The 27,999-nt window shown below is 41.1% G+C and overlaps 1 protein-coding gene across 2 annotated transcripts in view; it reads right to left on the bottom strand.

Moving 5' to 3' along the window:
- Positions 1-27,999, bottom strand: part of trip4 (thyroid hormone receptor interactor 4) — an 89,764-nt gene that overhangs the window by 56,241 nt on the left and 5,524 nt on the right. For both annotated transcript variants that reach the window (XM_086107929.1, XM_086107930.1), the window contains exons 9-11: positions 27,636-27,829; positions 27,428-27,552; positions 23,226-23,317 (exon numbers count right to left, since the gene is read on the bottom strand). In XM_086107929.1, coding sequence (XP_085964055.1) covers positions 23,226-23,317; positions 27,428-27,552; positions 27,636-27,829 — 411 coding nt within the window. The remainder of the gene's footprint in view (positions 1-23,225; positions 23,318-27,427; positions 27,553-27,635; positions 27,830-27,999) is intronic.

The following is a 27,999-nucleotide window of genomic DNA, read 5'->3' as shown; positions in this document are numbered from 1 at the left end:
TACTGACCATATTAAAGTGTTGTTGTTCGCCTTGTAGGATTAAGCGGTTCGGAAAATGGATGGATGGATGGATGTTCGCCTTGTTACAGTGTTGGTGCCTAAAGGATAAATAAAAATACACAGTGGATACTCGTTTGTTGTGGTGGCAGACGCGTGCAGTTCAAAAGGGGCATTTCCGCAGTTGTGGGCGTGAACACAGCTGACTTACGTTCCGGCCAGTGGACGTGGCTCCAAACGGTTAACATAGCGGAAGAAGAAACTGACTTGCTGGAGTCCATGCAGGAGACTGACGCGTGCAAAGTACGCTTATAAGGAACTGCAGGAAGATCTCCACTGGTGGATGATGTTAAGTTGGCCACAGCAATCACTGATCACCAGGAGCCTGGTTGGTGATTTTAACAATATACAAATATTTTTAAATTCATGTGTTCAATGAATTGATTTGTGGGCGGCCCGGTGGTTGACTGGTTATAGTGCATCGGCCTCACAGTGCATAGGTGCAGGGTTTGATTTTGGCTCCGGCCTTCCTGTGTGGAGTTTGCATGTCCTCCCCATGCCTGTGTGGTTTTTCTCTGGGTACTCTGGTTTCTTCCCGCATTCCAAAAACATGTGTGATAGATTCATGGAACAGTCTAAATTGTCCCTTGGTGTGAGTGTGAGAACAGATGGTTGTTCGTCTATGTGTGCCCTGCGATTGGCTGGCAAACAGTTCAGGGGGTACCCCGCCTACTGCCCTACGACAGCTGTGATAGGCTCCAGCAAGCCCCGCGACCCTTGTGACGATGAACAGATCAGAAAATGGATGGATGGATGCATGGATGGATGGATGGATGGATGGATGGAATTCATTTGTACAATAGTTCAGAATGTTTGATGAAAACTGTTGTCAAATCTGTGAAATAACAATGAAATCTGCCACACATGCCCGGAGCACAGTGCTCTCTGTACTTCGGTAAAATTTACCCAAAGCCCTTTACATCAATTGCGCTACAACTGAGACCTGCTTCCAGTAGGCATAAAGTTTGGTCTACTTTCAGCCACCAAATTGTCTAGTGCATCAAGGGTGTTTAAAATAAGTCAAGTCAACTCAACTGTATTTATAGAGCACTTTCAAACAGCCATCGCTGCATACAAAGTGCTGTACATGGAGCAATTTAACATGCACAATAAACCGTAAGACAAATCGGTAATAAAGACGGTAGAAAGCACCAAACAGTAAAACCAAGAACAAATCTAAGTCATGCTGAGTTGAATGCCAAAGAATACAAGTGAGTTTTGAGGAGGGTTTTGAAGATGGGCAGCGAGGAGGCTTGCCGAATGTTCAGTGGGAGGTCATTCCAGAGAGAGGGACCAGCAACAGAAGAGGCTCGATCCCCTCTGAGCCTCAGTTTGGTTCTTGGTACTTCTAATAATGTCTGGTCCACAGACCTGAGGCGCCGGGCAGGTGTCTAGGGGCGGATGAGCTCAGAGAGGTAAGGTGGCGCGAGATTATTCAGAGATTTGAAAACAAATAAGAGGATCTTGAAAATAACTCTAAAATGTATGGGGAGCCAGTGAAGGGATGCCAGAGTAGGAGTTATGTGCTCCCTCTTACGAGTACCAGTCAAGAGGCGAGCAGCGGCATTCTGGACCAGCTGAAGGCGCTTAATGGAGGACTGGCTGACTCCAAAGTAAAGGGCATTGCAGTAATCGAGCCGGGATGTGACAAAGGCATGAATTACTGTCTCAAAGTGTTCATGTGAGAGGAGAGGTTTTATTTTGGCCAGCTGTCTAAGGTGAAAGAAGGTGGATTTAACAACGGCACCAATTTGCCGATCAAGTTTGAAATCACTGTCCAGTTTAAGGCCCAAGTTTGAGACTGTTGACTTAAGATAAGGAGACAGGGGGCCCAAGTCTACAGGATGGGATGTACAAGGGCCACTGGGACCAAACAATATCACCTCTGTCTTCTTTTCATTGAATTTCAAGAAATTTTGTGCCATCCAGGTTTTGATTTCTTCCAGACAGGATAGGAGTGGCCTTAATGAGAAGGCGTCTTTCTTGCTCAGTGGGACATAGATCTGGCAGTCATCTGCATAGCAGTGGAAGGGAATACCATGTTTCCTTAAGATGGAACCCAATGGGAGCAGATACAGCGAGAACAGCAGAGGCCCCAGAATTGAGCCCTGTGGAACACCACATGATAGGGGAGCAGTGCGTGACTCAGAGCAGCCAAGGCTGACACAAAAGGTTCTGTCAGCTAAATAGGACCTAAACCACTCAAGAGCACTGCCGCCAATGCCCACCAAGTGCTGCAAACGAGTCAGCAGAATACTGTGATCCACTGTATCAAATGCTGCAGTTAAGTCCAATAAAACTAGACACACATGGTCTCCAGTGTCATTTGCCAGGAGGATGTCATTAGAAACGCGTAGCAGGGCTGACTCCGTGCTATGCATTGTCTTGAAACCTGACTGGAAGACCTCCAAGATGTTATGTTCATCCAAGAAAAATTTCAACTGCATGTGCACCACTTTTTCCAGAATTTTGGAAATGAAAGGCAGTTTGGAAATGGGCCTGAAACTTGACAGTACATCTGGATCAAGACCAGGTTTCTTGATCAAGGGTTGGACCACAGCATGTTTAAACTGTTGGGGAACTATACCAGAAGAGAGGCTGCTGTTGATGATATCCAAGACCGATGCGGCAACACTCGGGAGAACCTCCTGAAAGAAGTGCGGGGGAAGAGAGTCGCAGGGGGAGCCAAATGGCTTCGTCTGGCGAACTACATCCTCCAAAAGCGTCAAGGACACAGTTTCAAAAGAGTTTAGCACAGCTGAACATGGAACATGGACAGAGGGGTCAGATGCGTACTCAGTCCACCGCAGCGCAATTTGCTAAATTCACAAACACACTAAATGAGGCTTGCACTGGCACAAAACTCAAGATGCACCATTTTTACGTCGGAGTACATAGGCACTCTCAACAAAAATAGAGCCCAAAGAATCACAGCTCGAAAGTATTGAGGAAAAAATGGTGCACGGTCTTAAAGTAAAGATGAACCAGAAACCTTAGTTCCTGTGAATCCTCCATCCCCTCCAGCTGACTACTTGTTTTTATCCTACATTAGCTAATTAGCATTTTAAGCCGTTGAATGTGCTACTTTGCCTACTAGCCCCCCCCCCTCCCCCGCGTATAGTTTTTTTCAAGACCATGTTAATCAAAAGGGCACTTTACATTGTGGTTGAGTGACAAGACGCTTCGCTAAAGCACTCCATATTCATCGGGAAGGCTCGAACAGAGTGAAAGAAGACTTGCTTACAAATTCAATTGATGTTGAGAGAAACACTCACATGCACACACAAATAGGATATTAACTAGATACACATGAAAAGACTGCTGGTGAGAATAACTGCCAGATCAAATAAATGTATGGGCGATCCCAGTCCAAGTGGCAATTCTTCAAATAACTCATGTCACTATGAGGGTATGTTCGGTTTGTGGCAACAAAAATCTGAGGCGGTGCATTCGTTGTGACATGAGCATTAAAAATGCATGCCTTGAGTTTTACCACCAGTTACAGATGATTCTCTGCAAAATAAAGCTATGCCGTGGATGCCAGTTATGCAGGCGGCAGTGGAGGTTCTGGATCAATTTCACTGAGGGGGCCGGGCTCGGGCCAGGGGTTTTGATGGGGGGACACATTCAACCCAGGGCTAAAAATACAGATTCGAAATCTTATTTGACTTTTTATTTCTTCAAACTTTGAAATTGTAGTTATAACATTACAGTGATGAGAAAAAAACAGTATTAGGAGGGCTAAAATGTCTGCAAGCGTAACAATACGCCGTGTCCATCTGTTGAGAATATTCAAACCAGGGGATGATATGGTACCAGCCTGCCGGGGACAAAAATTGCAAATACACTGAAGCTAGATGTTTTACATGCATATAATTATCCAATGTCTTATATATTGATCCTGTTAAATAAAAATTAAAATAAAAAGGGAGACTAAAAAAGTTACACACGCACGCACACACACACACACACACACACACACGCACAAACGCGCACACACGCACGCACACAGAGACAATTCAATAAAAACTTAACTGATCATTTCACTTTGAATTTCAGTAAAGAGAGGAAAGCAACCCCACAGATCAGAAGGCTGAAATGAATCATTGCCTTTTCAAAATGATAAGCATTATACAGTCGGGGCAAAGACAGTGCACATACTGTGGGGGAAAGACGTTAATAGCCTAAAAGCATAATTGCCAAAGTCATTTTTAACTTATTTTCACAACTGTAATGACAAATATAAATGTGCTTGCTAAAACTTGCATTTGTTCTTTATGTCTGTGTAGATTCTCAGTCTTTCAGGTCATGGTCATCTGTAAAGGTTGAATTAATTCAGATTCAGATTCAGATTCAGAAAGGCAACTAAACAACAGGAATTTCAAAAATGACTTTAAAAATTATGCTGTAAATTGAAGGATTTGTTATCGTAACCAGCAGGTGTCCATCTACGGCAACATTATAAGATAGTCACATTATGTGGTTAAGTCAAATAGCATTTCTTATATAACATGCACCAACAAAGGGTGTTTAAAAAAAAAAGCATTTTTAGTTGGTGCTCACGTGTGATTAGTGTAGAAATATGTCAATATGTTTTTACATGTCATAAGAAAAATCCATAAATGTTTAAAAACAATGAAAATTGTTCATGCTATGAATGCACCCTAATACTCTTGAGCCTGTGCATTGCTTAAAACCTTGAATTAAGCTTAATGTGTGCACTATTCACCCATGTCTCAAGCTAATGTACCACGGGTAGTAATAACCCCGGCTTTTTACAGAAGTAGAAAATGTAGAGCCATTTATTTGAGGAAAGGAAGACAAACTTGGAGTCCATGCATGTCAAGTAACAGCTCAACAAGCTAACAGTGTACCCTTTTGCAGCTTTCTACAATGTCTCTCTCTCTGACTCCACTCAAGCTGCTGTCAGCAATTAAGGGCAGCAGAAACAAGTAATCTCCTTCTGGGCGACAGGGCCAGACCAGAACAGGCATGTGGAGAGGCCCATGCTGCAGGGGGGGAGGGGTGGAAGTGGCAGTGGTGTGTGTGTGTGTGTGTGTGTGTGTGTGTGGTTGGCCCCAGCCAGGCACTGCTTGGCTGCACACAATCTCAGCCCAATAAAAAGGCCTTCATTGGCAGGGAGCAACTGAGCCAGACGGGCTGGGAGCATGTGGCTTTTAAAAATGAGTAGGGCGGATTGAAGCAGGAAGGAGGGTGGGAGTGGGGAGAATAAAGAACCAGAGAGTAAACATACAGAATGTGATATGGTGAGAAAGACAGAAAAGAAGAGGAAAGGTAGGGTGAGGAGGTTGAAACAAAAAGGCAGATGTTGATGGATACTGAACTATACATAGTGAGACTTCTTGGAAGCACAACTGCAACCAGTCCTGTCAAGGCTGTTTTTCATGCGGGGAGGGAGAAACAGATGGGTAGTCTAAGATATGAGCTACATGTGGGAGGTGAAAGGGTGTTGTTGGGAACTGTGCGCAGAAGCAATTGAACGCCAAATGTTCTTTAATCTATGATGTTCAGTAAGCAACACAAGCCTGTTTTTTTTTGTTTGCATTCATTAACCCTTCTAAGAGAACACAGCTGCCCTAAGGAAACTTCACAGAGCTGCTGTTTATAGCATTATAGCACGTTATACCATGATTATTTGTTCCCCCCATCACTGCACAAGAACAGACGACACCACGCGCAAACAAGCAAACCCAAACAGAGGGCTTGCATAGTAAATACAAATGGAATACTTGATTTTTTCTTGTTCTACATTTCAGTTCAAAATATTATCTTTGTCTTATTTTTACACATTGAATATACATTATTCTCTCTAAAGCTTTAAAGCTATTCGAAAATAAGGGTACTTCAGTCTGAACAGGCAGTTAATTGCAAATCATGCATCGTTGATGAATCTCAAGCACAAGTTGGATGTGATGCATGGTGATGATTAAAAATTAAACAGTCCTTCACTGACACAATCAACTGGTGTCAATTTGAAGAGTGTACATTAATTATCTGTGAGTTTCAAAGACCAGCTCAGAATGTTTGCATTTTTATTAGCCCTCCCAGAGATGGAGGGGGAGCCTTCCTTATTAGTAGCTTTTATTACTGTGCACATGTCCGTCTGTTCAAATGTAAAACAAACTCACGTCCCTTCAAAATTATGTTTCAGTGCAGCTTCATTGACATTTGACTCCACAAAAGGCATCCATCCATTTTCAAATCCACTTGTGCTCACAAGGGTCTCAGGATGTGTTGGAGCCTATCCCGGCTGTCGTTCGGGCAGTAGGCGGGGGACACCCTGACCTGGTTGCCAGCCAATCGGAGGGCACACATAGACAAACAACCATTCACACTCACAATAACACAAAGGGACAATTTAGAGTGTTCCATTAACCTGCCATGCATGTTTTTTGGAATATGGAAGGAAACCGGAGTACCCAGAGAAAACCTACGCTTCCACGGGGGGGGCGACTCCACAAAGGAAGGCTGGAGTTGGAATCGAACCTTCACCTCTGCACTGTGAGGCGGGTGTGCTATGTACGTGCGTGTGCATGCACGTGTGTACGTGCGTGCGTGTGTGTGTATATACTGTATATATATATATATCCCTGCTTTAAGGTACGAGTTCCATCCATATTGGTTGTGTCAAAGTGAAGCAATATGCAGTATATATTATACAAGTGAAGCATACATATACATATATATATACACGTGTGTGTGTGTATGTAAATGAAAATTCATTTCAACATCACGCTTGACACTGACATAACCGAAATGAGCTATTCTGTACAATCAACTCTATGAGTCTGAAGGATTTATTGGAACGGCCTAAGTGTAATTATCACGTGGAATGTTGAGTCCACATTCTGCTGGGAGAGGTATTATAATTAAGTGTATGCGCTCTTGTTTGCATAACAATTCAGCTCTGGGAAAATTTTGGTTAAAAGCCAGCCACAGATTAGCCCCTCAGCTAGCACTAGTGCTGACAGGTGCAGTAAAGCCATGTGGTTTCGCAAAGAGATTCACAGAGACTTTCTTGCACAGCTCACTTCGACTTTCCCAGCCATGTTTATGACTTCACCTCCTGCGGTGGCCCTCTGGCAAGAAGCAAATAAGACTGCCTGACAACAATGTAAGCTTTTGAGTCTCAAAGCGGTAACTGTGGGAACATTCGAGCAGGAAATGTTGTCTCTTTCAGTCATTTACGCACGCATCTGTTTGCCAAGTGTTGAAATGACGACTAAATTATTAAGAAAAGTCGATCGCGAGACTATGCATAAAAATTAATGCGCAGCAGGCAACCTGTTTCCCGTACAACACATATATACTCAGGGTTTTTCCTGCGTTCAAATTTGCATGGAGGCCACATCCAGCTAATTTTGTGCCGCCCCCAGCCAGACTAATTGATATCGCTTGACCGAATGTGAAATATCTCAATGCGCCACATGTCCCGTGCATGTTCATCGTGTTTGTATGTGGGAGGGAGTGGCTTTACTTTGCTTCAAGAGGACAAGAGAAAGAGCACTCGTTCTCCGTCCCAAAAAGTTTACACGACGCCAGTCAGTCTGGTGGTCGACCGTGGTTGTGTTGGCAGCTAAATGCTGTCTTGGTTGATACTTGAACAGCTGTAAACAAGCAAAATGCCATTTGAGGCACAGATTTCTAAAAGTAAACTTTCATTCATTTATGCATTTTTATTTTATCATAGTAGCCGTTTTTGTGTTGGTGCGTCACTATGCGGCAAGTGAAGAGGGACATATTACATTAGTGTCGGCATTGAACCGTTTAATTCAGGATGCCACAAACTCTTTGGAAATATAAAATGAAAATCCATCTTTTCCTTTTTCTTGTAATTTCTGTAACAGACAATTGTTGAGCCGGGTCGAAGCGAGCCCAAACCGCCTAATTGTATGTTGCTTTAATATTAGCCATAGATTTTGCAAATAATGTCATAAAATTGAGCTACAGTGACATTATGCCATCAAAAGCAATAATTCCGTTTTAGTTTTTGCTTGATGATCCATCTCCAAAGAGCAAGTGAAGGAGGCATTTTCACAATTTGCTTCACTTTGACACATCCAATATGGATGGAACTCGTACCTTAAAGCGGGGGTCTCCAATCACCGGTCTGCGGGTCATTTTGTGCCTGGCCGCACAGAAAGAATAAACAACTTACATTCCTTTCGTTGTATTCATTTCGGAATCTGAAAGATGTTTTAATTTGAAAAATTACCGGATTCTCTGTTACATCAGTCTACAGTATGTCACTCTTGACGCAGGTGAATGCACGCTTCTCGGTCACGTGATAGGTTACCACATAAAAAAAACAAACCTCTTTGAACATTTTTTTTTCTTTTGGGAACTGGAAAAGGCCCAGCCAGGAGACAGAAGAGGAGCCTACGACTTTCAAGAAAGAGAAGGCTACATTTAACTCATTCAATCCCAGCCATTTTCACTGGAGCAACCCCCTCAATCGCAGCGTTTTACTGGATTTTGACTAATTTTGCAAGGCCTACAGAATATTTGGTTCTAATGCTATATAAACATGGAGCCTACCAAAATAAAGTTTGGACTCTCTTCAAATTTGTTTCTATCTTTTTCCATTCTTCAGCAATCGGCATTACAAAATGGCTAAGTTTCATGAAGATGGCGATTCCTGGGCAAAAAACTGAGAAAAAGAGCTTTTTGTAAAAGCATGCATTTCAAGCACGTGAGGCACCGCTGTCACCTACTGGTCGCCTTTTAAAATGATTTACAATGCAAACGGCTTATTCTCATTCACAGATTGCATCAGACCCTCCTCCTCTCTATGACGCAAAAAAAAAAAAAATAACTTAGACGTACAAGTACGTCCTTGGTAGGCGGGGCCTAATTTTAAAAAGACGTACGAGTACGTCTTGTGGAATGAAAGAGTTAATAGACAGTATCAGGAGTCCTATTTCAAATACGGCTTTATCTCGAGAGATTCACACACACCAAGCCTACTCTGCATAATAAGCGGGGATGGTGAGTCGTATTTTTCATGCACTTTTTATTTGCGACGTATCTTATTTTGAAGGCACGTTTAAATGTTACCATAGCGACCAGAGAATGTTGCGGCCAGATAGGACATTCCTCGTGTCATAATTCGTGTTTATTATTATGTCTCGAAACCACTGCACTTTTCATGCAGGCCATATCATACAGTATTATATTGTTGTATCTATCCGGCCTTAAATGGCAGGTCCCTGAAAATATTGTCTGACATGAAACCGGTCCGTGGGGCAAAGAAAGTGAGTCTATTTAATTTACAGAATACATGCACGTCATGGCGCATGGTAAAGATGGCACCACCTTTCCCTCAATGTGAGCCAGGAAAAACCCGGATATTTCGAGACAGCAAGTAGACAATTACAATTTAAGCTTCCAACCCGTGACTTAAATTAAAAGCGAAGAATTGAGGGAATCAAAGTCCTCAATAGATTTCAGGTCCCATCAAATATTTTCTTTTTGCAAATCAGGGCCACAATCCCGGCTATTCGTAGCACAGGTGCTGTGAGCAAAAAAAAAAAAAAAAAAAAAAAAAAAAAAAAAAAAAGCTCTTATTTAACCAAAAGAAACAAAGTATTTCACAGCGAGCATATGATTTCATCACATGGTAATTGAGATGGTTGATGAACATGCCAGTCTGTCTCTGGAGGGGAATGGTTGCTTTGAAATTCAGTTGAAGCTTTTCCCTGTGTGTTCATTCAAACTCTGCGGAAATGTCACTTTAAAGGCAATCACGGGAGGAATTTTGAAGAGAACCCCATCCTTGAATTCTTGATTTCTTCTTATTGATGGCAAGTTTAAAATGTCCACATGTCCATGTGCTTAGTTGTTACCTTGAGTTGGTCACCTACTTTTGAGCTAAAAACAGCTTCCACCTTCTTTTTTTTTTTTTTTCTTAAGAGCATTGCGCGTAATTCGTGCGGTGTTTTACCGCTTTTCCATTAGGCCCAAAGAGTGCCACACCAGACCACTCTGCCTGTCCTGGCACCACACGACAAGTTTCTTTTCCATTACAAGAGGCGCGGGCTGGGATGGGTGATGGATCAACTGAACTCCGTAAGCATGTGCTGCACAGTTCAAGCTGCTAGGGTTCTAGCCATAACATTGCACAAGTGATGAGTCTTGGCCAATGTTTTTGTGGCAATTCAAAATAGGAATTGCCATTGCATGATGTGGCTATGTTGCATAGTGCAGCCTGTCAAAAGGACAAAGCTTTCACAATCTGGATACACGAAAAATCAATTTCCGGGCTGAGGACAGCGAGACACAGACACTCCCAGGCCAGCCGCCCTTTCGACAAAAATACAGTATGAACAATAAAAATGTTGTGTTTTACAACAATATTTTATCATACATGTATTTATAATTTCATATGTACCATGGATGATCATGGAATAGTGCAATCATGACTTCTCAAGCTGCATGTAAAGCTCGCCGCCAGCACTCATTCATACTGAATGGAGAGCTCCGTGTCATTAATTTGGCTCTTCGAGTCAACAGCTCGCCAGCATCACTCTGTGGTGTCTGAAGCCCTCCAATGGCCGCCTAAAGCCGCCAGCTGTGAGGCGGGGGCCACGACCGTCAGGCCTGAGGAGCGGCAAGGCCCCCAGCTGCGGCTGGAGACCTCATCATTCCAGTTAACAAACTTGGCCAGTGGGATATGTGCGTGAAATGTTTTCATCCCAAGCTTCATTATTTCACCCATTTAGACATCTGAAATTGTAAATATGGTTAATACTGTTTTAAATACAATGATGTCTACTGTATACAGTAATCCCTCGTTTATCGCGGGGTTTACGTTCCAAAAAGAACCAGTGATAAGTGAAATCCGTGAAGTTGGATTTATAAAAAAATGCAAAAAAATGTGAGAGGGACGAAATTTCAAATGTGCTGCATACAGCACATTTGACAATAAAGTTGTACTTGGTCCTTGATAGTCAGCTTTATTTTTTACATTTATTATACAATACTGAACTATATATCCGATGCAGAGGTGATTGCTCTAAGACTGCAAGGGAAGCTCAGCTTCCCCTAAAATGTCAAAACGTAAGTGATCAAATTTATGTGTGTACGTACAATTGTGTGGACATGTCATTGACAAAATATGCGCTCAATGTGCTCAACTTTTGTTCCGAATAAGCTTCTTATTACTTGTTACGACACGACTCTCTTCTACATCATCAAATATCAAAAGAAAAAAAGCATGAAAGTACTGTATTAATATACTTTTTAAAAATGACAACAGTGTTGTTGATGACCTATTTTAGCCTGTGCATTGCTGCAGATGGGTTGGGATCAGACCAGTAGAAGTAGAGCGATACAGAGGTCCTAGGTGGTCGAAAAGATCCCCCCCGTGTTCTGCAACTTCAAGTCAATGCGCCACCTGGCGGTGAAATGCCTGTCATTACAAGTCCAATTGAAATGAATGCAATCATTCACATCGAACCTTAATTTGGACCAACCTTCGGCGGGCCGGATTAAAAAGACCAACGGGCCAGATTCGGCCCACGGGCTGTAGTTTGCCCACTACTGATCTAGATGTAAAAATGTATTGTTTCCCAGAAACCCACACAAAATCAAATAACTTTTTTTGATACACTCGCGGTATTAAAGACGGGACACACCACCTCTGCGACAGCATTCATGCATTTCTTGACAAACTCTCCTTACCGCTGCTTGCTATCAGTTGAGCAAACCGAAAGCTAGCCCAAACAGATGGCTGGTTCAGCTGAGCTTGGCGTACAAATGTATTTTGCTGAGCTAACGTTCTTCTTTTTAGCGTTGACAGTTTGTCTGCTCTCATTTGCCCATGCAAAAAATCGTACTTGTTGTTGTGACGGGATTCATAGTGTCTCCGCAGATTGTATTCTTTGAATACCGCCACCGACAGATGAGACAGACAATCTTTCTTTGCATTGAAAAAAAAAATTGTTTCTCCATTTTGGGTTAAATTCCCTGTATTCTGAATAAAATTTTTTCTCTTACCTCACCTTTTCGCCATGATTACGTTCTCTTTGAGAGGGACGGGTTTAGGATTTTTTTTTTCTGGGGTTGCCAGATAACGGCACAGACCGCAGAAGGATGGAACAAATGTCACGTTATACTGTATGTGTTTATGAAATTGTCACTCGCTAATAGTTAATCATGAAAATAGTTCATAACTAATTTTTTATTTTATTACTATTTTATTGCAAAAGCCAAATTTTATGATAAAATACAAATATACATAGATGAAAAATAAATCAAAAGACTCTCTGGTATTGTTCAGGGGGGCCGGACCAAATGTGGAGGCGGGCCGTAATTTGGTGACCACTGGTCTAGAGAGTTCAGTGTAGGTTGTCCCAATGCATTGAAACGAGACGAGTCATTAGATAAATGCTGGTTTTGTCCCGCCCATCGGACGCTCAGCGTCTCTGGGAGTCTATGGACAGTGGGTGTTTATAAGCTGACCAGGAAGCTCAGCTTTTCTGCATGATGATTGGATGATCTCTCTGAGGCTGAATCTCCTTTTGATTGACAGCGAAATGAGCCAATCACCGATCTTATGGTGAAAGCATCCTTTTCATTTTTTTGAAAAGGAACGGATAGTAGAACTCACGAATAAATAAACGGACACATTTTATGATGTAGGCCGAAATTAAGCTTCCCCTCCTTGACAGACCAGCATCCGCCACTGATACAATGTAACCAAAGACCAAAAATTTGCAAAGGTAAATTTGGTAAGCTGTACAGAGACGAGGTGCGGAGACTGTTCACGCCAGTCAGTGCCTTAGCCAATCAGGATGCAGAACGCAATTCACTGTTTAAAAGCATTAAAAAAACTGCACTAAAAAAATCCGTGAAACAGCGAAGCCGCGGAAATTGAACCGCGTTAGAGCGAGGGATCACTGTAGATTGATTGTATTTTTATGACTTGGCGCCTGTCATAAGAAATAAGGGAGATGCTTGTTCACGGTTTGAATGTGTGCAAAGACACGGGGCTTGAAGGATGTAGATGCAATCGAACACGAATACAAGTGGCTTGTATTTCACATGATATTTACAAGGTCATTTGCATTTCACAGAAAGTATGGAATTCGAGAATGAAGTGTTCAACTTGTAGGTCTGAATGGGCATGAGGCTATGATGGTCATGTGGATTAGTTGAATTTTAGTTGTTAAATAAATACAAAGTTTTGAAATCAATGAATAATTGTTTTTATTATAATCAAAATAATTGTGATTATGATTATTTCCAAAATCATCCAGCCCTACATTTTGAATTGACTCCTTACATTACTCAAGATTAGAAATTGTTTTGATTTTTTTTTCTTCCCCCCCAATTTTGCTGCTGTAGACTGCAGATTTCCCTAGTGTCGGACAAATAAAGGTTATCTTATTTCCTTGAATGGTACAGATTTATATATTTTTTTTTAAAATTCGCCTTCTAAAAGCAGTTCCTAAAATGTCAAACCTGAAATTAAGATTAATGGCATGATCAAATTCGCTCCTGAATCTGATTTCCAACTCTATTTTTCTCAGAACACTACAAAGTGCTCCCATTTACTGCAGAAAATATCAACCAATTTTATTTTATATACTTCAGGCATCTCGGAATTTCTCATGAATTCAAATATGCAGCTGAATGAAAGCATATTTCAAGAATAGTATCAGGTCTCATCGTTGAAAACAATTAGACAATTTAAATGTAAAGTAATGAGACAAGGGGATGACACTGTATCATTTTATGACAATTGAATGTACTGTAAATTAAAAATAAATTCACAGAGGGCCTAATTTAATACAAAAACATTAGCCTGAATTCTGTCATGAACATATAGAATGTTTGTTTTGCAGACAAAAAATTGACCATGATTTTAGACAAGTATTAATGGCTGAAGGTAGCGAATAATCAAGTGGCAGCATTATTCAAGTCGTTATGCTGACTTGCATTATTGCTGCACACACCACCAGAATTTCAGTGGAAAGGAAATGATGTTGCATAGAAATCAATACTCTCCTCAACAGACTAAATCTGCAAAAGCGTTTGACAGCATATTTGGCCAGTGGAGTGTGGCAAGAGCTTCTGCCTGATATGGTTCGATATAATTACCAAAATATGAGTGGGAACATCAGGCAATATTTAAAGCAAGGAGTAAAAAAAAGCCTCATGGAGTAAACAGATTTTCAGCATGATCCATATTCGCTGGGATTGTATCTCCAAAATGATCACTTTTCAGGAAACCCCCCAAAATTTGGGGGTGAAGTTGATGTTGCATTGTCAAAGAGAAAGTAATTTTGAGATTGATCAATAAGAATCATGTTAAGAATAACACACATGAGGACTGAAAAATGGCATCCATGGGAGAGTTGCTGTCCAAAAAGAATACAATGGCTTACCTCACATTTGCCAAAAGACATCTGAATGATCCTCAAGACTTTTGGAAACGCATTCTGTGACTGACGAGTCAAAAAGTGAACTTTTTGGAAGATGTACAGCCTGTTACATCTGTCGTTAAAATGGCACAGCATTTGATAAAAAGAACATGATGCCAACAGTGAAGCATGGTGGTGGCAGTGTGATGGTCTGAGGCTGATTTGCTCACTCAGGATCAGGACAAGTTGCTGTGATTGATGGAACAATGAATTCTGCTGTCTACCAGAAAATCCTGTAGGAGAATGTCAGGCCATCTGTTCGTGACCTCAACCTGAAGCGAACTTGGGTTCTGCAGCAGGACAACACATCCAAAACACACCAGCAAGTCCCCCATTGAATGGCTCAAAGAAATATATATATAAACAGTATATATATTACAGTATATATTTAATCCAATCGAGAGATTGTAATGTGACCTTAAATGGGCAGTTCATGCTAGAAAACCCTCCAATATAGTGGAGTTCAAACATTTCTGCAAAGAAGAGTGGAACAAAATTCCTCCAGAGCGATGTGAAAGACTCATCACCAATTATCACAAACGTTTGATTTCAGTTATTGCTGCCAAGGGGGGCTCAACCCGTTATTATGTTCAGGGGGCAATTGCTCTTTCACAGAGGGTCAGAAAGGTTTGGATTTTTCTTCGTGCTTTCATCAAATGAATTGTCATTTAAAACTTGATCAGATAACTTGATCAGAGTATTTTGCTCTGAGATGATGACATAAAATGAATATGGTGAATAAATTTGGTTTCGCAAAGTGCGCAAATTACTTGTGTTGTCTCCAATATCCAAGCAAAATTTTAAAGTAAAACTACCTACAATCCTGCTTGTCAATCTATGCGACAGTGAGTGTCCTCTAACGTTGGCTGTACACATAAGCAGAGGATATAGGCCGCCATAGAAAGTAAATAATACTGTCAATTGAGTTGTATGTCCAAAGCTCACACTTTCATGTCTGTGTGTGTGTGCATGCGTGCGTGCACATGTGTGTTCGTCCTCGGATCATATCGCAACCCATGTCTCGTGATACGTCCCATACTACATACCCCATATGCATACCCCAACTCGGCTATGTACAAATTGCCGAGTCTGAGAGGCCCTATGTTTGTGTCTTGCGATAAATCGAGGCTTATATATTTTCTGTCAAAGATTAACAATGCTGTCGGAATATGTAGCTTCCCTTGCAGCTCCCATTTACAACATATTCCTGGGAGGAAGATGCCAAGTGGACATGTTCCAAGCGACACCAAGAACACTCAGGTTTCAGGCAGTGGAAGAGACTTTCTCAATGTCTAAATTGGAGCACTCAGGGCTGCTCTGTTAGTTGTTATGGTGAACTTGCTTCGACAGCTGAGGCAAAAACATAAACGTGTGATCACATTTTACTCGTGACAAGCATAGCCTTTGGGGAAAAAGCAAAGAAAATATGTTTATATTACAATCTGCATTTCCTCGTAACGGTATATGATAGCATGGCTTCTTGATGACTTTATGCAAGTACAAACTTGGAGACTTCACCACACAAAATGCAAACACAGCTCTGGTCTGACGAAAGGTCATTTGGGGCCAGTGAAACAAACAACGGACATGAGCAAAAGGAAAGACAGCTGGCTAACATATTGATTCTATGCTTCATTACAGCACATTTCAGGGAATTTGAGACTGCATGTGGCAAGCTATTGAATTCATTTTAGCATTTCATACATGGGTTTATGCCAAATGGGCTGTGCACTATTTCAGAAAATAAACAATTGAGGACAAAAGAATGTATAGATTGAGTCCAAATATGCTACTCTATGACATTATCTTGATGTTTCTGAATCAGGGGAGTACAAGTCTATACAAGCTATAATGTGTTGATTTTTGCTTTTTGACAAATTAGGATATAAGGATTATTTTCAGTATAAGTGTGAGAGAGGTCTGAAAAGTACTCACAAAAAGCAATAGAATCCTTGTACTACTTGACAAAGGAGAAGCAATCATCCACTTATGTGTTACCCAATAACAAAGCAAGAACAGGTTGAGTCAGAATTGAAAATGCTTTCGTTCCACTGCTTGACAGTTGATAGATAATATTTGTCTTCGACTTAACTGATATGTAGCTGTGCTGTTATTTCTTAGCAGGCATTCTTGTTCATGCTCATGTTAACACTTACACCAAACATGACTACAAATATGAATTGTTTCATACACTTTATTATCGACCATGAAAATATAAGCCACTTCAGGAAATGCATTCAGTCCTGACCTTCATTTTCATTTGTCTTTTAAGTCAAAGAACGAAGCCGCTTAAAAATCCTCCCATATCAGTATCATTGCTCCATGGATCAACACAACAAAAAATGAGCATTTTTCATGATTTAAGCAGAGCAAAAAGCCAAAGCTCTACATATTATGAAAAGGGCTTCAAAGCCAATTACCCTAACTGACATTCAGTGAAGTGGATTGAGGACAGCAGTCAAATTCTAAACAGTGCAGAAGACCATTTTTGCCAACCAGATGGTTCTATGTATTTTTCATGCTGTCAGAAACCTGTGACTGAGGTTCGCTTGGTTGTCATCCGGCGCCTGGGGACGATGAGCTGAATGCATTCTACACACGACTGCGGGATAGCATGATGTTTGACCTCTCTGCTATGGCAAACTGCCCAGTAAGGGGAAGGGAGGAGCGTACTAAAGTGCCACTGAGATTGTGCAGAGTGAGAGGGAAGTATGCATGTGTGTTGATAGAACATAAATTGAATCCTACGCAAAAGTTAATTTACTCCACAGTCTTGGCCTGAAAATAACACACCGTTGGATACAAAACTGGGGAAAATATGAAGAGAGAAAGCATTTACACAATGTTACAAAGAGAGGAGAGTGAAAAAAATTGCATTTACAGAGCAACTTTAGTTCCTTTGGAATGCATCCGACATATCCTAAGAGTCTTCTTTGTGAGAGTGAGAGTGTGAGTGTGCGTGTGTGTGCGTGTGGTTCTGTGTGGCTTGCTCGAGGGAAGGCTTTCAGCATATAAATATCACATTACCACACAAGGAAATGCAGGCATTAGATTGAGCTCCCAACCAGCCTAACAAGCAATGGAGCTCCACTCCAGAAGTCAAAGGCAGCGCTTGTACAAACGGAATTCAACAGAAAACATCACTTCTGTTGCTGATAAGGGGAGAGGCTTGCAGCTAGATGATGGAGTATATAAGGCTATGGCACAAGTGTGGATACAGTGGCATGAGATATACATGTACAAATATTAAAAGAACCAAGCTTGAGAAGTGTCAGTTTGAAACAAGATTTCAATACATTTCTTCAATGAAACATATCAATTAGAACTGTCACTGTCATGTATTTTTAGAATTGATTATCCTATCGACTATTGCACCGAGGAATTGACTAAATCGATAATCAAATGGGTTTGCACCCCCACCAAAGAATGTTCCCCAACGAATCCGACGGTCTGGGTGTCAACACACCTCTGCACAGCATTGCCAGGTAAGCCTTAAGTTTGCTAAAATGGTTGCAAAGTAAAATTAAAGTCAGCTAATAGTAAAGAAAATTCATGAAAATGTGTGCAAAAAGTTGTGGGAGAGGGGAAAAAAAAAAAAGATCCAGCCAGTGAGTGGTGCATATCTAGGTGGTGGAGAATGTGGTTGACCGCCCACAGGAACCAGGGAAGTATGTCACTATTTATTTCTTTTACACATTTTCCCTCATGCTAAGCTAAGTTTAGCTTTCTTGCATTTTAAAACAAATAATTTCCTACTTCCAACTTTCCACATCTTTACATGATAGTGTACAAACACAAAATGCATGTTCTAACTAGCAATGCTAGGCAGGGTTCGTACTCCCCGTTCGCCACGTTGCCAATGACTAGTTGAAATGGGGAGTGGCGTGGTAAATATTTCCCATATTTGCACTCCGGCAAAGGGCCAATTTGTCCGTCCAAATTGCCCCAGGATAACATGCGTCAAAGGGCATGCCAAAACACAAAAGTGTGTCTGCAAATAATGCAATGAATCCCACACTTTTCTCTGCAGCGATTTCAGATTGGTTACAGTATTCACAGAACAATTATTGCACCACTTGTTGGTAGGTTTCTGCACTAAAAACAAATGCCATTGCCTCGCCCATTCAGTGTCGGAAAACAAAAAACAAAAACGAAGCAGGATGAGACACTGTGACATGGCGAAACAACCATTTAATCGGGAGACAACGCATCATATCAAGTCCGATTGTTTGTGTAAATTCCCCTGGTTTCGACAGTTTGGAGGGGGGGGGGGTTGCAGTGTGTGAAAAATAAGGATGCTCAAATGGTTATATGAAAATGAAAATACGTAAATGTCTGCAGCTGAAATGTTGCGTTAAAATCCTGGCAACTCGCACGCAGAAATACACAAGAAACAGTGCGTACAACTGACCAAGAAAAGGATGCCACGCTTCACACATAGCTGATTCGGTATTCACAGAATTTAAAAAAAAGAAAAAAGAAAAAAAGGGGGGGTTATTTAATTTAAAATGTTATTATCGTATTTTGGGGGTGGCCTTGTGGGCCAGTGGTTCGAACATCGACCTCACAATGCAGAGATACTGGGTTCAATTCCAGCTCCGGCCCCCGTGTGGAGTTTGCATGTTCTCTCCGGGCCTGCGTGGGTTTTCACCGGGTACTCCGGTTTCCTCCCACATTCCAAAAACATACATGGCAGGTTAATGGAACACTCTAAATTGTCCCTCGGTGTGAGTGTGAGCGTGGATGTTGTTCGTCTATGTGTGTCCTGCGATTGGCTGGCAACCAGTTCAGGGTGTTCCCCCGCCTACTGCCCGAAGCTGAGATAGGCTCCAGCACCCCCCGTGACACTTGTGAGGATAAGCAGATCGGAAAAATGATGGATGGATATTGTATTTTGCAGCAAACCCACTGAACTTCCGGTTCAACTTTTTAAAGTCATTCAGCTCTAAGTATACAGTAAATTATTGTCGTAAATCATTAGTGCAACCAATGCATGTAACGAACAAGAGCTATTTTTTTTCTGGTCACACATTATCAAATTACGGACAACATGGGACTCAATTAAATGGTATTTTGTTGCATTGACATTCTGCAAGTTTATTGGTAACAACTGTTTTTGAAGTTGACACATTTTAAGGGAATAATGGGCTCTAAATTGCATGGATGTATTGTCATGGTACAAAGAAGTGGCCGCGACGGCTATTTTTCAGACACTCAAAATACATTCACAAACAAACGAAAGCACAAATCTCGTCAAGTTGTTTTTTTTTAAATTTCTCTAATATATCTGCAATATTGTGAAATCTGGAGATTAATTGTCAAGGGAAGAAAATAATGACTTTCAAAGTGGGTCAGCATTTGACCATCTTTTCGACCACACTTTCGGTGATCCGCCCAAATCTATTGTATTATCTGTTATGTACACAGATGGATAGATAGATAGATAGATAGATAGATAGATAGATAGATAGATAGATAGATAGATAGATAGATAGATAGATAGATAGATAGATAGATAGATAGATAGATAGATAGATAGATAGATAGATAGATAGATAGATCTTGACAATCCATCACCAGATTTCACAGTATTGCAGACACATTTTCTTCCCTTGAGATAGATATACAGTATATATATGTAGATGTGTATATATATATGTATACACACATACATATACATACAGTATGTACATATATATATAGATATATATACACATACATACATACACACAGACACACAACGGTTGTAAACCATTTCTGGTAAAATGATGAATTCCTTGTATATTATGCCTTTCTGTAAATTCATGTTATTCACTGGGCTATGTATGAACCTTAACATTACGATAAAGTAGAAATGTAACGCATCAGTCCTCACCATTTGGCAAACAGCAAGTCGTAAACCTTTGTGTAAAGTAAGTGCCTATCTGATTTGAAAAAGCTGCTACTCCACAGGCCTCCTGACACCAGAGGTTAATAAAATATTGTTATACGTAACAGATTTGGCACCACTGTCTGTGCTGTTACTGAACAATAAAACCCTCTGACTGAAGACTTTTCCATCAAAATGTCAACATTTCAACTTGAGGGAACTGGTGATGATATTTGATAGTGATTCATTGTAGGTTGCAATAGCACATACAGAGACCATGTTGGCTTCTTGCCCTGTTAAACATTCAGTATAATCAATGCAGAATTTAAGAGTCACTGGATTTGCTCTTGGCATGCTTGTCCAGGAGATTAAACCTCTTGGACTTGTATTCACTGTAGCTCGCCATCTGGAGACAGGGTCTTTGCAGCCCGGTAACAAATCAAATCCTTATTAGGAGTGTGGATTGATCCAATCAATTTTTTCACTGCAGGAGTCAGCAGAAAGTGCTATTTAGGCTCTGTATGGGGTGTGCTGTGCCTTTGCTTGTGCTGCGAGTCAAAACCAAGAATAAACAAACACATGTACGCAGTGTAAAAATAATGTAAAGATTTGAAATGCATTATTACTGAAGTGTGTTTATTTCGTTTATACACCACCCAAGCTCGGTCAAGGTACACAACACATCCAATCCATTTATCTCAGTACTCCTCCAAAAGCTTTCCCAGTATCACTTTGTAGAATGCCTTATATCATTTTCAACAAATAGACCAATCTGATCGTTGCCAAGTCGAATGTACATATCCACTTACGGACTGATGAGTGAGCACAGGGAGAGGGACGAGGTGGCGAGGCTGAGCACAGATCATAATAGCTAGCCAATTACCGATTGTATGGGGGGGAAGGGGAGCTGTGGAGGCAGAGAGATTACTGGGAGAAGGTATCAATACACTCGTTAGTTTCTAATGAGGGAAGGAATTGAACCAAGGGAGATCCGAGTTCGCCTGGGATGTTTGTTTTTTTGGGGGGTTTCTGTCATAATGGTCTTTGTCCAACAGCACTAAAATTGGAGCGCAAATGCAGGTAGTGTACATGACATCATTGAAGTATTTACATCATTTCAAGTACAGTATTTGGGGATTCTGGGTTGCTTCATGCAAAATTCATCTCCCCATATTCCACTTTCTCCAAATCTCTCATATTCCATTAGAAACAAGTTGAGTAGAGCCTGAAGAATAATGGCTGTCAGTGTTCCACAACCCCCCTTTAACCACCCACAGCTGCCAGAAATGGCCTGTAAATCCTACACTTCATCCTTTTCCTCCAGCCGAGGAGCATGGATATGTGCTACTAAGCATTACACTCACATGTCAACTTACATGAATGTGAGCAGACTAAGAGCTGTGTTAACCAGCTAACAGTCTCTGGCCCAACCTCTTCCAAATGGTAAATACAGAAACCGGACAACTGTTCAGATTTAGAACCATGATTACATTTTTGGTGCTTTTATTCCTCTTTTTTTTTTAATCTACATCTGCCTTTATTTTTTCACTGGGGCGTTTTGTGGGGTGGGGGTGTTATTTATGGCTCCTGTGCACAAGTGGACACACACACATGCACACACCCTTTCACAGGATGAAAGGGCAGTCACACAGCCTGCAAACATGATTTTACAGCCCTGGGTGGAATGAGTGCTGGAGGAGAGAATGAGGCCAGAGTACAAAAGGGGAAAGCCCTGAAATAAACAGATACCAGTAGTCAGAATACAAACCATGTACGAGCACTGAAGGTTTTGTTTCCACCCTTTCTACACTTCTGAAAACCTACATCGGTAAAGATATGCAAGCATACTTGAGATGCATGGAATGACTGTTATTCTCCCAAGAGTGTATTTATGATGACTTTTAGGAAAAAGGACATGTTGTGCAGTAGAATTAACGTTACACATTCCCTCTCCCGCGTGTGTTTGCTGTGAAATCACAAATAGAATGATACCTTATCAAACCGACAAATGCCAGTGTCCAATTAAGCTATAATGTGGCCTGCTGAAATGGGAGCAGTAGTATTACAGCTGCTTATTGCGGTGACAAATGAGCTATTGACCTTGTAGGCATGTGATGACCTAATAGCGGAATGGGATCATATTTTCAGGGGCCCAGTCCGTCTCAGAATGGATTTTATTTAAGTGCCCATTGAAAGAAATCATGTAGAAAGCATGGGGAGCACCACAACATATGTGTCCAGTCAGTGAGTAAAATGCATTACTGCTCTCAGGCGGACTCAAAAGATGAGATTTTATTTTTCCCATTACTTGGCACACAACTTACTTTTGGCAATAAATTGTAGAAGCACCACCATTTTGTCATGTCGTAGGACGAAGGATGAGATTTCAGTTTCAGGTTTAGTTTTGTGGCGTGTACTGCCTCCGGTGGCAAATATGGTATGCTGTTGTATGCATGTATCAGGGAAGTATGAGTAAAGAGGTGCAGCCTGACCTCTGCTGGTAGCAAAATGGCATTGCATCTATTATACAAACACTACAACAATCACTCCTGCTAATAATATACTGTAATTTCAAGGTTATTTTACAACCTAAAACAGTTAAATTCCCCAAAGATTGAATAATTTAAAGTTTTCAAACATTGCAATGAAAACCTCATCATTTTAAAGATGTCCATTTCGTTGCAACTGTGCCTATCTGGGGGGGGGGGGGGGGTTAAACTAAATGGACATGTCACAAATTCACAATGTTTATTAATTTGATTTTTTTTCCATTTGTTTGCGCCATTGTTTCTTTACTATGAAACATGACAGGAAAAAGAAGCATTTAAAGAAGTACCGTATATTTCACTAACCTGCTCTCGAAACTGGTCTTGAGAAAGGCAATCGGTGATGTTGACACAACCCAACAGGCAGCCAGTGGGATACTCAGAAGGAAACCTGAGGTCTAAGCAGGCAAGAATAGAAATACAGCACCAACATTAAAGAGCGTCCAATAATGCTTTGCAAGATGATGTTGACATTAAATAAAGGTGATCTAGCCAACACTACTGTACCTTGGATATTTGTAACATTATACGGACTTGACGCCTTGCTACAAAATCAATAACATTCCTATAGGAGGCTTCATCAGATGTATTTTTGGCTTTGAGTATCGTAAATGTTACCAGTCATTTGTATCTTGTTTTAAAGCCTTTATTTATTCTTGTCTCTTGATTAAACAATGATACAACTACCTTTTGTATTCTTCTTGATTTTATTTTGCTGTTTACGTGATTTCTTTTTTTTCAGGAATTGGCAATTAAGCTGTCCTCTGTGGTCTTCGAAGGCTGTTTACGTTTTGATGGTGGCTAGTGGTTTTCTGCTTTCAATACTCAACAGTTCATCCCGGAAGTTTGGAATTACAATTAATGATCACCTCTGTCGGTGTGAGACCTATTCGCATATCAAATGCCAACCAGATGCCCAAATGATCACCTTTGCAGTACAAAAGTGGACAAAAGTGTTGGTACCCATCTGTTGAATAATTATAATACTAATATTAAATATTAGGGCGGCCCGGTAGTCCAGTGGTTAGCACGTCGGCTTCACAGTGCAGAGGTACCGGCTTCAATTCCAGCTCCGGCCTCCCTGTGTGGAGTTTGCATGTTCTCCCCGGGCCTGCGCGGGTTTTCTCCGGGTGCTCCGGTTTCCTCCCACATTCCAAAAACATGCATGGCAGGCTGATTGGACGCTCTAAATTGTCCCTAGGTGTGAGTGTGGGCGTGAATGGTTGTTCGTCTCTGTGTGCCCTGCGATTGGCTGGCAACTGATTCAGGGTGTCCCCGCCTACTGCCCGAAGACGGCTGGGATAGGCTCCAGCACCCCCCGCGACCCTAGTGAGGATCAAGCGGTTCGGAAAATGGATGGATGGATGGATATTAAATATTACAAAAGAATGTATTAATTTAAAAAAATACATGAAAATATGAAATTGCTTTTGAACTGTGGTTCAATGTTTTCTAATGAAATAGGCCTGGACAAAAATGATGGTAACCTTAAATTGAAATTTTGTTGCACAACCTTTTGAGGAAATTACTACAATCAAAGGTTTTTTAATAGACTTTCAATGAGACTTTTGTACCTCTCAGTTGGTGTTTTGACCGACACATCATGAGCAAAAGTCTCTAGTTGTCACAGGTTTGGAGGGTGCTTTCTGCAGATGGCATTTTTCAGCTGCTTTCACAGATGTTCAATTGGATTTAGATAGGTGCTCATCGATGGCCACTTTGGAATCATCCAATATTTTGCTCTTGGCCATTCTTGTGTGTGTTTTAGCTGTTGCAAGATCCATGACCTGTGACTGAAACCAAGCTTTTGGACATTGGGCAGCATATTTCTCTCAATAATACCTTGATAGTCTGATATTTAGTTCATGCAGTTTGGGCAGTCAGATGGTCTTGTGGCCCTTACCATTAATCAATTTGCATTTCAAATGTCCAGTCAAATGGGTGATCACCACTAGCCCTCATCACCGCTACATGCTCGTTTGCAAATTTGCAAGACACAGGGTTGCTCATCCTTTGCAAAGCTTCCTCTGTCTATTTGACATCAAAATGCTGATGACCATCAGAACTGCACAGTACATAAGGCCCGCAGAACAAACCCTGATTGGAGTACAAGTGTCTTCCAGCTGAAGGCATTGCTGTTTTTTTTCCAGAGGAGCGATTAGCAGAACCAGTGCCATGCATGCCTGCTGATCAAAATGCTTTTCGCATTCCTGAAATCACATCCACAATGTTCCGAGACCGATATCAAGAGCTGCTGCACTATTTACGCAATGATATCAAGGACACTCATTTGGAACTATGCAGACGGGCAAATTTGCTGCTATTTCATGCATTTTGAGATACTTTGTTCAGAACTGTGTGTTCTGGGAAACACAAAATGGTTGACGAACAGTTATTTCCAACACAGGTTCAATGTCCTTTTGTGTAATACATTGCATCTATGTGGCACAAATCTGGAATAAAGTTTTTGACTGCAGCAGACTTGGACACTAAGTACATATGCAATGCCATGCCACACTCAGGAAAAGACCTCAGCCGTGCCATAGGAGAACGACTTGCAGACAATGATATAACAAGGCTCATGGAACAGTTTTTGGACAGATGTACTGTCATGATGAACTACTTTTTTATTATTATTATTTTTAATCCATCTTGGCCCAATGAACAAAATTTGTCGAGAAGTTCCTAAGCAGGCAAAACCCACCACAGAATATAAGCCGTTTTCAACACAGGTCCTCACTTCTGGCAGTGCCCTGCTGACAGTTTATGCAGTTAAAAAGAAGAAAAATCAGCTACAAAACACTACCTTTGTCTGTAACACATGTTGTCTCAAAATCGGGCTACATTCATGTAGTCTGAAATCGTCTTAAAGTTATGCTCCAATCACTCCAGTGGATCAACAGAGTTTAAGAACTGACCAGGAGGGTGCCAGGTGAAGGTCAATGCAATGTGCAACTCCAAGGTCCAGTGAATAGAGTGATCACCACAACGCAAATTTGAGAAGTGGCGGAGGGCCTGGCAAAAAGTTCCAGGTTTTGCAGTATGAATGGTTATGTTATTAATTTTCAATGTAATCTCCTGAGATAACTCTCTCCTTTGCTTCTTCTGGTTATCTTGAGTGGATTCACTGGACACACTATGTCACTGAACAGCACAGTGACTACTTGCTGCCCTTTAAATAGGCTGACTGACCGTGACAAGTTTGAAGACACCTGTGATTCTAATGAGAAAACACCTTTGGTTGAACATGTACCAATGGTCAGATTATTTCCAATCATTTCAAAGGGCACCATCTTTTTCAGTGAAATTCAATTTTGTGAAAGCAGAATGTCTACACTTCTCTTGACTGTTTTACTTCACCAACAGGGGCAGTGTATGTAGGCAGAATAAATAAAATCACTCAAGGATTCTTTCTAGAGATGTCCCGATCAGGGTTTTAAGTTACCGAGACGATCATCCCTGAGTGTGATCGGCCGATACCAATCAAATGGATTTGGTGTAAAATTTAACATTTTAGAGCTACAACCACCATGCTTCTTAAAAATTTGATTAGTCTCCATATTTTTCAATTGATATCAATTGATTAATCAGACTTTTAAAAAAATGTCTATCCCTTTATTATTCAAAAAGAGGACATTGGCACAAACAATTTCTAATTTAGTTATTGTGTTGGTCTGTAACATGTCACAAAAAGGGGGAAATGTGGATAATTTTTTTCCTAAAAGCTGATTTTTGCAAATGTTCTACACAGCTTAAACACAAAGACAATCACTAGTCAGGGAAACAGAGCCTTGTATTCCAATTTGAATGAAAGCCAATTACCAAATGGAATGAATTTTCATTTGGGCTCGAAGGGGTGAAACAAAATGCATTCCTGTCGCCAATCATGCATGAGCATTACGATGACATTAATAATTTAATAGTTAATTTAATTAAGTAGAAGTAGAGTATCATAAAAAAGTTGAAGGAGGAGTATGAGTATGAAAATTAACTCAATCATTAATTTCATACTAAAAATGTGTAGAACGAAAATAGAGGCGCTTCATTTCACGGTGCTCTGCTACACCGTAATGTGTGAATAAATAAATACAAGACTGACTATTGCGATGATTGCAGCAATCAACCTTGTATGTCAACAAGTTCAGACAGAAATCACCACCCATTAAGAAACTTTTGAATGCCATTGAATGCTTCCAACAGCTGAGCTGAGCGCAACAAAGCAAGATGCTGATGCTAATGTTAGCCCTCTGACAGCGTGGCGCTTGTCCCCATAGAAGTACAAGCCAATACAAATGCATTGAAAATAAGCCATAGCTTGCGCAATTCTCAAAGGCTTTTCATTGGGGTTTTTTTGTGTGTGAATGCAAACGTTTGTGCTATCAATGCAGAACATGTCACTTGGTCGAGCCACTTGATTCCCAGAGTGCACTGTCTAATGCAATATACAGTATGTAATAATGAAGTTCATGAAATTAGAGAAGATACACATTTTCGACTTGACATTGTACCTTTTTGGGAGATGGAACGGTACATGGCCTCCACCTCAGCGGTCTCCTGAGGAGTGGGCTTCTTGGCTGCGGCAGCAATCCAAAGACGGCCGCGGTGAGATGTGTACCAAGTTCGGCCCTCAACTCTATACATAAAGAGTTCCATGTTCGTACTTTGAACCATTCGATTACTAGCGAGAGATCACTACTACATTTTTAAACTTCGTACCTTTTGATGCCTTTGACCAGGAGTGATGCCCATGGCTGGTGCATGCTCAGACACCAGCCACCATCACACATCTCCTGCAGCTCTTTGTCTTGGAGACGCAACCTGGACCGCTCTCCTCCTCTATTACCCTGTGCCAAATTCTGTCCTTTTTCCATGTTCCTTTTGTTGTTTTCTCTGCTGCCAACATCTACCCACTAAAAATATAAACAGGACAAAAGAACACTGGGTGTATAAAGGAAGTGCTACGCATGCCCATCTGGAGAAACAACCATTTAACAGTATAGTGTGTGCTCATGTTTTAATTTTTTTTGTCACTCGGACATTGGTGCTTGATTGACAGAATTCCAATTCACAGTCTCTGTCG

This window comes from Hippocampus guttulatus, chromosome 3, assembly GCF_054856545.1.
Source record: "Hippocampus guttulatus isolate MCC_2025c chromosome 3, RoL_Hgut_1.0, whole genome shotgun sequence".
Lineage (NCBI taxonomy): Eukaryota > Metazoa > Chordata > Actinopteri > Syngnathiformes > Syngnathidae > Hippocampus > Hippocampus guttulatus.
Note: the sequence above shows the minus strand (reverse complement) of the source record. Positions and strands in the feature narration are given on the sequence as shown.